At 62.7% G+C, this 14,753-nt stretch overlaps 1 protein-coding gene across 2 annotated transcripts; it reads right to left on the bottom strand.

Moving 5' to 3' along the window:
- Positions 1–1,447: 1,447 nt before the first annotated feature.
- On the bottom strand, positions 1,448–14,396 carry Dpep1 (dipeptidase 1). 2 transcript variants are annotated; one of them, XM_071604138.1, is made up of 11 exons: positions 14,070–14,396; positions 7,134–7,321; positions 3,769–3,901; positions 3,461–3,593; positions 3,189–3,339; positions 2,958–3,027; positions 2,401–2,577; positions 2,233–2,317; positions 2,074–2,149; positions 1,848–1,983; positions 1,448–1,762 (listed from the first exon to the last, which is right to left on the bottom strand). In XM_071604138.1, the coding sequence occupies exons 2-11, from the start codon at positions 7,235–7,237 to the stop codon at positions 1,595–1,597; spliced, it is 1,233 nt and encodes a 410-aa protein (XP_071460239.1). In that variant the 5' UTR covers positions 7,238–7,321; positions 14,070–14,396; the 3' UTR covers positions 1,448–1,594. The 2 variants fall into 2 exon arrangements, with proteins under 2 accessions (XP_071460239.1, XP_027789102.2); XM_027933301.2 differs by lacking the exon at positions 14,070–14,396 and adding an exon at positions 13,559–14,032.
- Positions 14,397–14,753: the final 357 nt, after the last annotated feature.

Genomic DNA, 14,753 nt, shown 5'->3' with positions numbered 1-14,753 from the left:
AAACCCAGGGCCTCACACGTGTGAGACAACCACTCTACCGCTGAGCCACAACCCCAGCCCTTTAGTTTTATCTTGAGGGGGATCCCGCTGAGTTGCTGTGACTGGCCCGAAGCCTGGATCCTCGTGCCTCAGCCTGAGTCGTCAGGGTGGCAGTGTGGCCTCAGCTCAGGGCTTGCTGCCTTGCTTGTGAGAACGCACTCCCCAGCTAGCCAAGTGAGGGTCATGCCTCTGCAGAACTCTGGACAGAACCCCTGCTGGACTGTTTGCCCCTTTCACATTACGTTGACCCTAAGTCATCAGCAAATGCCCCTTCAGAATGCCTGGATCCCTGGTAGACCACTGCTCCTCTGGATGTGCCGTACAGGCAAAGAGGCGACTGAGCTGCGTTCTGTGCCAGTGGCTCCATCCCTAGGCACGGGCCTGCTTGCCCCCACTGTGGTATGTGGCATGTGGCATGTGGAGGACTCCAGACCGGATCAGATGACCCTGCACTCAGCCCCCAAGGGCTTTGGTCACCCTCTACCTGGTCTTCTCCCAGGGAAGTCAGATGGAAAGGACCGGGCACCCTGTGGGCTGGGTGGGGCCTGAGGTGCTGGGCAGAGGTCTGCCAATGGGTCCAGGGGGAGCGGCCTGCAGCTCTGGCCAGAAGGTGCAGCGGTGCTATGCCTGGGTCTTGCCCTGTGCTGTTCCTTCCTCCTGAGATTTATCACCTTGGCACACCCCAGTGGCCTCATGGGAAGGCTCTGAGCCTGTCTGCCTGATAAAGAGGTCAGTGCTGGGCAGGTCAGCTGAGACCTCCTCTGTCCTTGCAGGTCTGCTGTTCAAAATGCATGATGACCTTGCAGGGCCCTGGAGCCCCTCTGCTCAGACCTCATGGTCCCACCTATCCAAAGAGGCTGAGCCAAGGGAATTATTTACAAAGGCAAGTTCCTGGGCCTCCTCTCAGCTCTGCAGAACCACACCTGCTGGCGGTGGGTGGCAGGTATGTCTGTGTACAAGCATATGCGTGTGCATGAGTGTCAGACTAGATGTGTACACAGAGGCCATGTGGGGAGGTAGTCATGGAGCCTCCTGGACCATGATGGTCTTTTGTTTGCTTGTTTGGTACTGGAGGTTGAACTCCGGGTGCTCAATCACTTAGCTACATCCCCAGCCTTTTTCAGTTTTTGTTTTGAGACAGGGTCTTGCTAAGTTGCTGAGGCTGGCCCAGAACTTGTGATCCTCCTGCCTCAGCCTCCCAAGTCGTTGAGATGACAGCGTGTATCACTGTACCCAGCTGGACTGTATTTTTTAAAAGACCATAAACAATGTCTGCATAGCCCTTTTTCAGAGGTTCTGGGCTCCCTCTGGCCCGTACCCACCAGGACTCAGGTTCTGTTCTCATAGATCTGTGCTCCATGTGCTCAGGAGCAGCCCCTCCAGGGCCTAGGGTCTGACAACACACACCTTGGTTCTCAAGGGGCTGTTGCTTTTATTGAGTCTACTGTGGGCTGTCCTGGGCTGTCCCCCTCCCCCCAGCAATCCCAGCTGCTTGCACAGGAGAGGTTGGGCCTTGTGCTCTTAGACCAGCCTGTCTTCCTTGATCCCAGAAGAGTCACAGGGGCTGCAGGCTGAAGAGCAGAGGTACCAGGAATGCCAGCAGGGCCCCTGGCTGGTGATGGAGGCCGGGGGCTTCTGAGTAGCCATACTGAGTCCTACAGGAGCCGCCCAGCTGGTCCAGTGGGATGGGTGTCTCCTCTGGAGTTTCGCTGTGGTTGCTCACCTGGGGACAGATGGGCTGGGCAGCCTGCCTGGCAGGGGCAGACAGGAGGGGGCGGGAAGGACATAGGTAGCCACCCTGTCCTCACCTTCTCCACTTCCTCGAAGACTCTCAGCAGGTTGTTAGCCAGTGCACCCCTGACCTCTTCCTCTGTCCACTGCCTCCTGAGCAGCTCCGCAATCAGGTCTGGGTACTTAGAAACGTCCTCCAGCCCCACCGGGAGCCTGTGTCCAGAACAAGAGAACTGGATTCTGCTGCACCCAGGACATGCTTTCCCTCCTGAGCCCCCGATGGGACGAGGTCACAGCCCTTACCTGGTAACACCGTCATAGTCCCCGCCAAAGCCCACGGCTCCGGCTCCTGCCACTTTCTTCACGTGGTCCAGGTGGTCTGTTGGTGGGAAGGGCAAGTGTTGGGCCCTGAGCCAGGCCCTGCCCTGAGCCTCCCCCAGGGAGGTTCACACCCCCACCTACCAGCCACCTGGGACAGGTTGGCACCCTCAGAGCAGGAGACAAAGTAGTTGTAGAAGTTCACCATCACCAGGCTGCCCGTCTCCTTCTGCCCCGGGGAGAGGGGAGGCTGAGTTGGGGAGGACCCGCTGGGCGACAGGCTGGGACTCCCACCACACCCCAGCCCCTCACCACCATCTGGAGCACATCGTCTGGCACGTTCCGGGCATGCCTACACAGGCTGTAGGCCGAGGAGTGGCTGAAGATGACTGGTGCCTTGGACAGCTTCAGAGCAGCCTTCATGGTGGCCACTGACACATGAGCCAGGTCAATCATGATGCCCAGGCGGTTCATCTCCTTCACGACTTGCTGTGGGAGACAGGGCTGGGCCATTTCCAGCACCCAAGGCCAAGAACAGGGTGGGCCCACTCCCAGCATCCAAAGTCGAGGACAGGACGGGGCCACTCCCAGCACCCAAAGCCAAGCCCAGGGTGGGGCCATTCCCTGCACCCAAGGCCAAGGCCTGGGAGTTGAGTCTGGTGTCACTTGACCCTCAGCGGCTGGAAGTTGGGGGCCTCAGGATCAGCACTCTGAAGGCCAGGGGGCTCCATGAGCCCAGCCCTGGGTAAGCTAGCTGCATTTTCTGGACAAGGAAACCAAGGCCCTGAGGGTTAGGCACCTGTCCTGGCTATTCTCCCTGGACCTCTGCCTTCTCCCAGGGAACTGTGGCACTTCCCCCACCCCCTCACCTGCCCAAAGTCTGACAGCCCTTGGCTCTGAGCCTTGTCAGCTCCGTCATCCACCAGCCAGTTGTCAGCCCTGGAGAAAGAGCAGGTGTCTTAGGTAGGGGTCCGGGCCTGCCACACCTGCCTGGCAGACAAGGCTAGGCCTGGGACTCCCAGGAGGTGAAGGAGACCGTTGGTGGTGGAGGGGGGTTGGTCCTACCTCCTGACCTCAGTGGCCACCGTGGGGACCCTTACCAGGGTGTGTTGCAGTTGTGAGTGAGGGTCATGTATCGCATCCCCAGGTGGTAGAGTGCCCGCAGGACACCCAGGCTGCTGTCGATGGAGTGGCCGCCCTCCACACCGATCAGGCTGGCCACCTTCCCCTCCCTGAAGGCCTGTCGGATGCCTGAGGAGAGCCAGGGTGGAGGGGCACTGCGCTTGCACCCGAGCGGCACCACACCTCCCACGCCTGCCCCTGCCCCTCCACCACCAAGCCTAGCTGGAGGCTCAGGCCAGCCAGAGCCCACCTTCACTACTGGTGACACACACAAAGTCTTCGGGGTACATCTGGCACATGCGGTTAATGACGTCCATCTGCTCCAGCGTCCTCTTCACCACGTCCTTGTTCTGAGTCTCACAAGGTAGATACGCAGACCAGAACTGGAGGGACAGGGGGCAGGAGCTGGTGGCACCGGGCCTCGGGCATCTGGTCCCCCATCCCTCCTGGAAGCTGCACGAGCCCGGGGCCCACTGGACCCGGAGGCCACCCCACCACCGGCAAGGCCAGGCCTCAGCCAGGCCCCCAGGGGATGGGGCTGCCAGTGGGGGAGCGTACCTGGCCCCCCACAAAGCCAGCCTTCAGCTTGGGGATGTTGGTGTGGGTGTCAGCCAGTGTGGTCAGGTTGGCCCTCTTGTCCAGCAGCTGGTTGTTGAACAGATTCAGCAGCTGCCAGGGCAGGTCATTGTGCCTGGGGAGCCAGGAAGGGGTCCAGTAGTCAGAGTGGCCACTTGAAGGTGGGGCTTCTGATTCCTGGGCCACAGCTGTCCACTCTCTCCTTCCTGCTTCCCAGACTCAGGGCTAGAGCCAGGCCATGGAGGCCTAACACAGCTGCACTCAGGTGAGCATCCAGCTGGGCCCACCCCTCGGCCAGGGAGTGGCTGGGCAGTCCCCACCTCCAGGAGGAGAGAACAGGCGACGCCTCCCAGTCTCTGGGGGTGGGTGCCTGTGGGGCCACCTGGATAAGGCTGACCATTTTCAGTCTGAAGATTAAACCACCCTTTCAGGAGGAAGTTGGGGTGTGGGGTGCAACTGGCCCCCTTCTTCCAGGGAGCAGAGCATCAGGTGCAGGATTTGGGGGGTTCAGGGCCCCTCTGCTGACTCTATCCCTAGGGAAGAGTCCTGTGCCCATTTCCACAGATCCTCCTGTGCCTCCCCAGGACTGAGGTCCCCCAAGATTCTCCCAGGAGCTGTGGGGCTAGGGCCTTGGGAGAGGGTGTGTCAGGAGGGGCAGCTGAGGGAGCTCTGCCAGGGCCCTCCTCTGGTGGCCCAGCAGCCCCAGGGCTGAGTCCTAGACCCTGGGCCCCAGCAGAGGCTGGGAGTAGCCTGGAATCCCTGGAGCTGGGACTTGCACGTGTCCAGTTTATCGGCACAAGACAGCTAAGGAGGCACTCTGGCGCCCCAGACCTTGCTGTTACTGTCTGGGACCTGCGACTTGTGGCCAGGGCTCCAGGCCCCAATTCCCCTTCCCCAGGACTGGCCCCTGTCAACTTCCAGCTCCTCCCCTCTGTGCCTCAGCTGGCTGGGCAGCCACATGGGAACGTTTTGGTGTCATCTTCAGAGTGAAGCCTGGGGCAAGTGGGTGACCATTAATGTCGGCGTGTGGACACTCTGAGGAGAGCAGTCCGTGTGTGGACACCACGGAGCACCACTACACACACCAAGATGCTTCCTGTCTCACAGGCCACGTGATCTCGGGGATCACTGTCCCCGCTGTCCTCCTCAAGGCTGTGGTCAGCCACAGCCACACCTCAGGCACGACTGTCACCACAGGGTCTCAGAATGTGGTGCCCCTCCATGCTGCCCACCCAAGTGCACTCCTGGGAATGAGCCGCCCTGGGCACGCCGATGAAAGTCCCTCCCCAGGAAAGGTCTGGGCACCCCACTGGGCCCCTAGAGGGCACCTGCCACACGGTGTGATTTTTCAAAATCAAGGACTTCTATGAACGTGGGAGGGACTGGGCAGATGGGACTGTGGCCGAGCTCCTCCTGGGGCGACCAGGACACATTTGTCCGGAGGAGAAGTGGGCGGGTGAGGGCACAGCCCCTGGGCTCTCCCAGCAGGAAAGGGCAGCACAGCCTGCAGAGGAAGTCTGTCCCCCCCCTGGGCGGGGCGGGGCCGAGGGCAGCGGAGGCTGCCCGCCCTCACTCCCCCACGGCCTCAGGCTCTGCCCACTCTGCAGGAGGGGACCCGCAGGGGAGGGCAGGGCCCGGCCCTTCTGCCTATGGCTGCTCAAACTGCAGTTCCAGGCAGTTGACATACTCTCCTTATTCAGGGGTCCTGGGTGGGGTCCCACCAGAAAGACGGCCCAGCAAGGGGAAGAGAGCTTCCGGGAGAGATGCTGGGGCCCTTGCTGGCTTCCTGTTTTTCCTGGGAACAATGCCCCACAATGCTGGCAGGCACATGGCCCACTGGAGCAGAGACGCTGGGTGTGGCCATGTGGCTGACTTCTGTCCTGTGACAGATCCCAGAAACTATCCTTGGCAGACGGCGGTTGGCTTGCCCCTGAGGCAGCGGTGGGAACGGCGGCCTCACTGAGTCCTGCACAGGGGTGCCATGGCAGGACCCCCCTGGGCTTCTCTGCTGTTGGGACCACTTGTTTGGGTCTCCCAGTGGTCAGTGCAGCTAATGTGGACTGGTCAGGACTAGTGGTCTGATTCTACTTAGACTGGTCCTGGCTCCCTCCCTCTTTGGACCACCCCAGACCCCCAAGCCCAGCTCCCTGGCATTCTGTCCCTCTCTAGGCCACCTTATCCTCATGTGGGCTCTGGACAGCCCCCTCCTGAACTCAGCCCCTCTTTCTGCCCAGCTGCCCTCTGCCCCCTAGAAGGGAGAAACGTTCCCTGGCTCCCGTGCCCTACAGTGGAGTCCTCTGCAGCCCTCCCCCGCCTGGCGTGCCCAGGGGGGCCTGGGTCACTTCCTTCCATAACAGGGACCTGGGGCCCTGGTCCTCTGCACTGGCAGGAGACCCAGACAAGCTGGCCAGAGGGCAGCAGGGAATGTGGGGAAGGGACACCACTGGCCCATGGTAGCCTGCCCTCCTTTCCTGAGTGGCCTCTGCTCCCTGGAGCCGGGTAGGAGGCGTCTGGGCTTCCCTTATCTTCCCACAGAGGTGCCTCCGGAGCAGAGGCTAGCGCAGCATCCATTAGGCCCCCGTGACCCTGCCGAACCTAGACCCTGGATGCAACTAAGCTGGGAGGTGGGGAGAGTCACCTTCACAGATCGGGGAGGGCCCAGCAGCCAGAGCCCAGCTGCAGTGCAGGGACAGTGGGAAGCGTGGCCGCAGCACCCAGGAAGGTGATGACGGCACAGGACCCGGGCACAGGGGCCTCAGGGCCCCGGGGTCGGGAGGGCATGTTCATTAGAGGTGTACCTGGTGACCCAGCGTGGCGGTAAAGGGACAGCCAGAGGGGGCCTCATCCTTGGAGGCAGGAGAGAGGCTCTAAGCCGCCTGCTGAGGCTGGAGGGCAGCAGGGAGGTCAGAGGGACACGCAGCAGCAGAGGGGCACCCTGTGTTCCATGAGGCTGAGAGGGAGGCATCGGGGTCTGGCGGTGTTTGGGGGAAGAGCCAGACAAATGTCCATGGAGTGGCTGGACTCCACCCTTACCTGCAGCTTTCAGGGAATCTGAGGCCCAGGCAGGGGACACTGCCTTGTTACCTGGACACACAGAGATGGAGTCAGGCTGCAGGGCTCTGTATCACCAGCTCGGAGCCCCAGGAGCCCCAGGAACCCCAGGAGCCCCAGGAGCTGGGCGTCTGGCCACTGCCTCCGCCTGCCCAGCCTATAGGCCCCTCTGCTGAGGCCCTTGGGGGCCCTGGGAGACTCCACGAAGTTCAGCCCAGTGAAGGGCAAAGGCCACGCTTCGGAGAAACCGAGGCTCCCACTGCGTGTGGGCCCTGCCGAGGCAGGCGGTCACTCACCCATCGACGAGAGGCAGGTCCCGCATGATCCTCTCCGCCTCGTTCCGGAATGAGTCTGCAGCACAGACGGCCACCAGGGGCCAGAGCCACCAGCTGGTCCACATCGCAAGGCCCCGGGGATCTGCTTCCAGGTTGCCTGGGTGTCTGTCCCGGCTGACCTGTGCCAACTGAGGACAGCCGCCCTCCACCTGCCAGCAGGAGCACAGAGGCCTTTGCTCCGGGTGGTTGCGGCCCCGGGTTCACCTTTACAGCTCGTGTGTTCAATGAGTAACCAGCGCCTACCCTCTGAGGGGGTAGAATGGATGCTTGGAGACCCGGGGGCTGGCACTGCCGTCCAGGCTGAGGACAAGCACACCGAGGCTGCAGCCAGCCCTGTTTAAGGGACGCTAGCCCACCTGCTGGCCTGCTGGCTCCTCTGCCCCGGGTGGCCTCAGACCTGCCCGAGCCACAGATGTCAAGGCTCTGACAGATCAGGGCCAGGTCCTCTGGTTGCCTGTCCCCCCCCCCCAGGGCAGGCCAGCTCCTCCCCTTCCTCCTGCCTCTGAAAGGGGAGGCCACACTCAGCCCTGGCTCTGCCCGAGTCGCTCTGTCACCGGGTAGGTGCCTTGGTCTCTGAGCTTGTTTCCCTCCTGTTCACGTACTTCAAACAGCTGCTCAGGGCGCTGCTGGGCCGGGGGGCAGCTGTCAGCCCTCTCCTGTGGCCCTCTCGTCCCTCCATCTGCCCCCATACTCCTGGGGACTCCAGGGGTTTTCAGTGCTTATGCCCCCCAGCCCCTCTGTTCCTTGGCAGGACATCCTGGGTGCTTACCAGGACCCTGGACAGAAAAGACCCCCATCCTGCTGGACATGGTGGCACACCTCTGTAATCTCAGCTCCTTGGGAGGCTAAGGCAGGAGGATTACAAGTTGGAGGCCAACCTGGGCAACTTAATAAGATCCTGCCTCACAGTAAAAAATAAGAAGGGGAGGGGCTGGCGTTGTGGCTCAGTGGTAGTGCGCTCGCCCGGCAAGCGTGGGGCCCTGGGTTGGATCCTCAGCACCACATACAATCAAATAAAGGTATTGTGTCCAACTACAACTAAAAAAATAAATATTTAAAAAAAAAATAAGAAGGGTTGAGGTGCAGCTCAGTGGTAGGGTGCCCAGTATCAAACCAAAATGAAAAAAGTGGAAAAAACCTAGTCCCGCCGCAAGACCAGGCACCTAGGTCCACTCAGGTGGAAACTGGATTCCACGTGGCGAGAGGATGATGAGCCTGGCGCTCATGGGCACCAGCACCCAACAGCGCACCCCTCATTCCAGAGCCTAATGTCCACTTGGCTTGGCCTCCCTGCCCTCTCTTGGACAGGCAGGGCATCCTCCCCACAACAGCCTGTGAAAGTGTCCTGTGGCTGGTGACGAGGTTGGTTTAATGTTTCGAGGCAGCTTCGAGTGCGGGGCTTGAGCCCTAGCCACCTCAGGTCCAACTTGGCCACAGGCGCCTCTCTCTCGAGATCATCTTGTCTGATACCTTTTGCAGTTTCCAACCTGTGCTCCTGTCCTTGTGTTTCAGAGCTTTGTGGCACAGGGTGCGCTAGGAGAGGGCTCCACCACTGAGCCAGGCCTGGGCACTCTGATCTGTATCTGGACACATTCCTGCTAAGCTGCCCAGGCTGGCCTGGAACTTGTGAGCCTCCGGCCTTGGCCTCCCAGGTGGCTGGGATGCCAGGCGTGGCCACTGCCCGACTGGTTGGCTTTGCTTTAGGAGCCTGTGGTGGCATCTTGTTTCAAGGAGGGTGGTTCAGCCTTGTGTGTAGGGACCCCTCACTCACGTCCCTGTGTGCACGGCTCCTGCTCCTGAGGCTGCCCAGCTAGCCTCCCCCCTGGGGCCAGTGCTCCTTCCCACAAGCCAGGGTCCCTCGTGGCTGCAGAGTTGCCTTCAGCCCCGCATCCTTCCCACACGGCACCCCACACCTCATCCTCTGCTCCCTTCCTTTAGTGTCACTGTGTCCCTGGGTGGAGGCTGCTGGCCTGCCTTATTTTCTCTTGAGGGTCTTGTTCTGATTTCTGTCTCCCTCTTCTTTCTGGGGCCATGTCCCCAGCGACGCTGCGCCTCCTCTGGCTCTCGTGGCTGAGCCTCCGCCCGGCAGCAGGGCTTCCTGCCCGGGTCTTCACCGGGGCTTTCTCTCTGTTCCTGAAGCCCCCAGGGCCCTTTTAGACCTGCCCACACTCTGGAATTTCCTTCTGAAGGACATGGACAGTGGGCCCCAGGGAACTTCCCTTATCCACAACGGTGCCCACCCGTGGAGATGACCGCAGTAGTACCCACACTGTCCCCACTGCCCCCTGCCACGCGTGGAGACGTCTGCGTCTGCGTGGTATCTGCAATGTCCCCACTGCTTCTGACAAGACCCCCTGCAGTCCCTCGGTGGGACGTGCCCTGGGCTGCTGTTCCCTGGTCAATGTCCCCACCCCCTGCCGCAGGTGGACTTTTGTCATTGCAGCCCAGGCCTCACCAGAGGAAAGGCAGGGGATAGCACAGAAGGGACTAGCCCGGCCCCACCCACAGCTGAGCGCCGTCCCCACCCTCTGAAGGACATGGAAAGTAACAACGCCCAGGGAGACAGGGAGAGTGACGGCTCTGACCTGGTGGCGGTTTCTATCTACAGCTGTCCCCTGACTCCTTTCCCGCCAGGACGCGGCCCCTCTGGACTCTAGAAACTCAGACCCGTGGAGATCTCCCCTTGCTGCTGAAAAGCACTTCCGGGCGATGAGGCCGCGCGGAGTGTCCGCTCCCTGTCCTCGGTGTCCCTTCCTGGGCTCCCCTGTCCAGGTTCACGCTCAGTTGTGCTTGAGTTGAGACCTCTCTACCTCATGGCCCTTCCTCTGTGATCCTTTATCAACCTCTGACAAGACCCCTGCGGTCCCTCGGTGGGACGTGCCCTGGGCTGCTGTTCCCTGGTCACCTCGGCAGCTCTGGACAGTGGCCTCACCGGGCACTGTCCTCGCCACCAGCTCTGCACGTTGCCACTGGCCACAGAACCAATGGCCCCACCTCCTTGCCCAGCCTGACCAGATCTGGCCTCAGCCTCCCTCCTGCAGCTCTGGACTGGGGCCGTCACTTCTGAGTGGGAGTCGGGAGCAACGCCTCCTCCAGGTGGTGGTCCCTCCTGGAGTCTGACTGTGCCCCTTGCACCCCTGCCGTTCCTCGTCCGCCCTGAGTCCCGCAGCCTGCCCTCCTGGCCGTGCCCAGCCCTGCCCGGGTGCTGCCTCCCAGCCTGGACTCTGCAGACTCCCCTGAACTTCCGCTCGCACCTTCCTTGGCCCGAGAGGCCTCACGGGTGAGCAGACCCTGAGCACCTGCCGGTCCACTGGGCCTCGGCCCCACCAGGGGTCTGGCCGGATGTGCAGTTCAGGGTTGTAAACCACTTTCACCCTCAGAGGTTCCAGAGTCTGTCTCACTGGAGCGGTTGGTGGCCCAGCCAGCCGCGGCCAGCTGCCCTCTCCCGCAGCCTGGAGCTCCCTCGTCCCCACATCCTGCAAGGACTCGGTGACGCCGCTGATGCGACTTTGCTTTTCACCTGTCGGCCTGCACGCAGCTTCCCTGCAGTCAGGGGCGCGGTCTGGGATTCTCCTGGCCCTCTGCTGCGCGGGGCTGGCACCACCGTGGCCCTGGTCCCCACGTGCTGGCCTGGCCCTCCTGTTCCGTCCCTGCGCTGTCTTGCCATGCCCTGGGGCTCCCTCCACTTCCCTCCCAGCTCCTCTCAGGAGCTCCGCGGGGAGCCTGGGGCAGTCTCTTGGCAACACCCGCCCAGGACTGGGTGGCGCTCTGCCTTCCCTGGCCTGCTCCTGTCTGTCTGGACCCTCCTGAGTTCGCAGTGTTCCTCTCCAGGTGTCCAGGCTGGAGCAGCAGCATATCAGGTGGTGCTGTCCCCGTATGGGCAGTGCTCAGCTCAGGCTTAGAAGTGCACACGGGGAGCTGACCACAGCGATGGCCACTCGGGCCAGAAGTCAGGGCCAGCACTGAAGCAGCAGCACCCTGGTTCTCCCGACACGGGATCACGTGTCTGTGATGGGGTCCTGTGCTCCCCCTGACCTCGGTCCCTGGACCCCCACTTTGGCCACCTGTGTCACGTTCTACCCCTGACCTGACATGTCTGAGTGGAGCTGCTCTGTGTCTGTGGGTGGCCAGCCCCACCCAGCCCTCTGCAGACGTCCCCACGTGCTCGTTCCCAGAGGAGTGTGAGACCCCCGCCCCTCACAAGCGCTCCGGTCCCTGAGGCTGCGTCTGCTTCCTGCTCTCCTGGGCCTCTCTCTCCTTTGGTGGTGCTGGGCTGAGCGCAGGGCACACTGGCAGCCAGCCCATGTGCCCCACGTCCAAACAGGCTCTGGCTAGGCTGCCAGGCCCCTCCTGCCACAGCCCCTGCGTCCCTGGCCTGCGGGGCAGCCTCCTGGCTTCTGTGCCATCCTGTCCCTTCCATCGGTCTCAGTGTCATGCTGGCATAGTCTTGTTGGTCACCAGGTCCTCTGTTCACTGGGGTGAGGCCTGGGAGCGAGTCCTCGGGCGTGGCCAGCCTGGTCCCTTTGCAGAGAACCCTTAGGGGAGCCATGTGCACTCAAAGGCAGGCTTCAGGGCCTGGCGCCCCTGGGTTCGAATCCCAGGCTGCAGTCGGTCACGTTTTCTGTCGACGCCGCGGGCAGCAGGCCTTGGCCCTGCCTAGTGGCCAGTGCAGCCTGGGGGGCTCCTTGGAGAGGAGGGATGGCAGCCTGGACCCCCTGGAGGCACAGGCAGGACGACTTCTGCCCTGGCCTGGCTGTCTACAGAGTGCCCCTGGAAGGCACCCCGTGTGGCACGGAGGCCCTGGTTCAGAGAGTCCAACTGGGACGACCAGACTGGAGGCCCACTGGAGGCCCGGACACGGCTGGGCACTGTGATGAGACAGGGCTGCCCGAGCCAGGCCACCCGCCTGGTGATGCGTTACTCTGGGACAGAGAACGACATCCTGGCTATTTCCCCAGACCAGTGACCTCACAGGGCTGGTGTGAGGCAGGGGCCACACTCTGCCTCGAGGACGCTCCTCCCTGGCTGCCCCTCACTGTGCCCCATGGCCTTTCCTTGCCTGAAACAGACGCCTTTGCCTGCGTGGTCTCCCTGGACCCTCCCTCTCCTCTGGTCCTTGGCCAGCGTGAAGGAGGCCATCATAAATGCTCAGCCTTGACGTGTCCCTGGGAGGATGAGCCCATTTGCACAGTGGGGACTGCCCCGGGAGACCCCGGCCTTCTGCCCTGCCTTGGGTCTGGGCCGCCCTTGCCTCAGGCTCTGCCTCCAGCCACATCCAAGCTGAACGCAGAGCACAGGACTAACTGAAGGGTTGGGGAGCCCAGCAGGCCACAGAGAGGCCCCCGGAGCAGACCTGCAGCAGACCCCTGGGACCTGGGCCACGGACGTACTCCCAAAGCTTGACCTGCCAGTCAAGCTCCAAGTGGCCAAGCTGAGAGGGACCAGGCCTGGTCACCAGCCAACCACGGGGCCCTGGTGACACTGCCCAGAAGCACAGAGGCCCAAGGGTCCTTCACAGACACACCACGGAGCATGTACTTGCACAGAGGTGTACGCACACTCTTTGCCCCACCACTGCACCTGCACACGGACCAGCAGACAAGGACTGTGCCCGGAGGAGCACCCACGAGTGCCCTCCTAACGCAGGCCATGAGCACACGGGCTTGGCACAGTGTTCACATGTGGCACAGGGGTGTGAACCGCCCCCTGCCAGCTGACCACTGTGAACACTAGCACCTCGGAGCCCCCAAAGGAGCCCCCAGGAAGGAGGGGGAGTGGTGGCCCCTCCTTCCATCCCTCCCCCGGGAGCACCCTGTGGCTCCAGCTAGCCGCTGGGCCTTCCTCCTGCTACAACCCAGGCTGACATCTGCACTGGGGACCCTGGGCCCCTTGACTCTCCATCACAGCAGCATGGCCCACACCCACCCCTGCCCCCAAAGCCTGGCTCCCAGCATCTAGGTGGACAGTGCCTCTGGCCTCCGTGTCCTAGGAGCTGCCCTCCCCATCTTGCATGCAGCCCTCTCCTTGGTAGGTGGCTCCTCTGTGTCCCACGCCATCCCACACAGCCCCTACTGGATGCCCGGGAGGGTCATCTTCCTCACACAGCCCCACACCCCTCGGAATCTCCCCTGGCCCTCTCTGATGAGGTCCTGGCCCTCAGCCTGGCCTCCCGGCCCACCCCCCGCCCCCCGTACTCTAGACAAGACACCTCAGACACTCCCCACCTGCCGGGGGCTGCTGCCCTTCCCTGCGTCCCCTGAGGACCCCCAGCCTCTGAGACGCGCCCCTCGTGGGTGGCACTCTCTAGCGGTGCGGTTCCTGCTCGGCGGAAGCTTCCTAGCCAGGCCTGAGGAGTGGAGGGCCCACACTCAGCGCCCCCCACTCACCACGCGAGAGGGGCTGCCGAGAAAGCTTCAGTCCCTGTGGCCGGAGCTACCTGGCCCAGGCCCGGGAGACCAGCTCTCCTGCTCCTGAGCTCTGCAGCAACGAGGGCCACCTCCGGAGAAGAGAGACTCTGGCACCTTCCCAGTGCAGAGGGCTGACACCTCGCCCATGTCAGCTGTGCTCCTCTGGGAGACACACGAGCCCCAGGAAGGCTGGGTCCCGCCAGCCCAGAGTCTCTGGGGCCTGCTCTGTCCTGGGGCAGGAGAAGACCGTCAGGTGATGCTCCTCCAGGTCCCAGGCCAGACTCTGGGGCCTCTGTCTCAGGGAGGCCCGTGGCATGGGGGGCACTGAGTTGGGAGGTGGAAAGAGGTCAGGCCTGGGGCCCTCCTGTGTCCTGCTGCTGAGCCCAGAGTCCTCTCAGGTGGCCCGGGGATTCTGACCCACAATTTTTCACCCTCTGCGGATCCCTGCCTGCCTCCTCATTCCCTGGGGCCCCAGTGGCCTCTGACCTACCTGGGAATAGGCCAGCTCTGACCTGGCCCAAGGGTGGGAGCCCGGTCCCTTTATCAGAAGCAGGGGAGGGTTGGTCTCCCCCCATTCCCAGAGACAGGAGGTTCAACAGCAATCTTGGATTGGAATGTCCTCTGGCAGAACCACAGGACTTTCGAAATCGAGGGAGGGTCTGCGGCTCAGGCTGAGCTGAAGGCTGGGCTTCTCTCCAGTGGCTGCGACATTCTGAGGTTGGGGGGGCGGGGGGAATTGTGGTGGGCTCCAGTGGGTGAGAGGCCAGGCCAGGCCCAAAGCTCCTGCTGGGTCCGTCCCCAAGCAGCCTGGGGTGGGGCACCATGAGAACCCACAGGCCCACCCCTGGCCAGGCTGCGTGACTCCTGTGGGTGGAGCTGCCGGCTCCCTGGACAGGGTGCCATGAAGACTTCAGACCCAGGTCTCACAAGGGGCCAGGCAGGACCCTCCTCGCCCCAGAGTTCCAGGGACCTGGAGGGCGAAGGGCACAGATGGGAAGGCACACACCCTGCTCTTGCCTGAGAGGGCACTAGCTCACTCCAGCCACCCTGTGCACTGGCCCTGAGGGTAAGAACCCTGACTCAGAGCCTGCTCCTGTGGGGTGGGGCCAGCCCAGAGCCACCTGGCCCCATGCTTGGTGGTGACTCTAGGGTTCCCAAATCCATCCTGGAAACC

The sequence above is a fragment of the Marmota flaviventris genome, chromosome 18 (genome assembly GCF_047511675.1).
Source record: "Marmota flaviventris isolate mMarFla1 chromosome 18, mMarFla1.hap1, whole genome shotgun sequence".
Classification (NCBI taxonomy): domain Eukaryota; kingdom Metazoa; phylum Chordata; class Mammalia; order Rodentia; family Sciuridae; genus Marmota; species Marmota flaviventris.
Note: the sequence above shows the minus strand (reverse complement) of the source record. Positions and strands in the feature narration are given on the sequence as shown.

Excerpts from the sequence above, each read along its gene's own strand:
- Dpep1 (XM_071604138.1), bottom strand. The coding sequence starts at position 7,237 with ATGTGGACCAGCTGGTGGCTCTGGCCCCTGGTGGCCGTCTGTGCTGCA. Across the intron at positions 3,340-3,460 it reads GTGTGTCACCAGTAGTGAAG|GCATCCGACAGGCCTTCAGG; the intron begins GTGGGCTCTGGC and ends GGCTCTCCTCAG. Across the intron at positions 2,318-2,400 it reads ACGATGTGCTCCAGATGGTG|AAGGAGACGGGCAGCCTGGT; the intron begins GTGAGGGGCTGG and ends TCCCCGGGGCAG.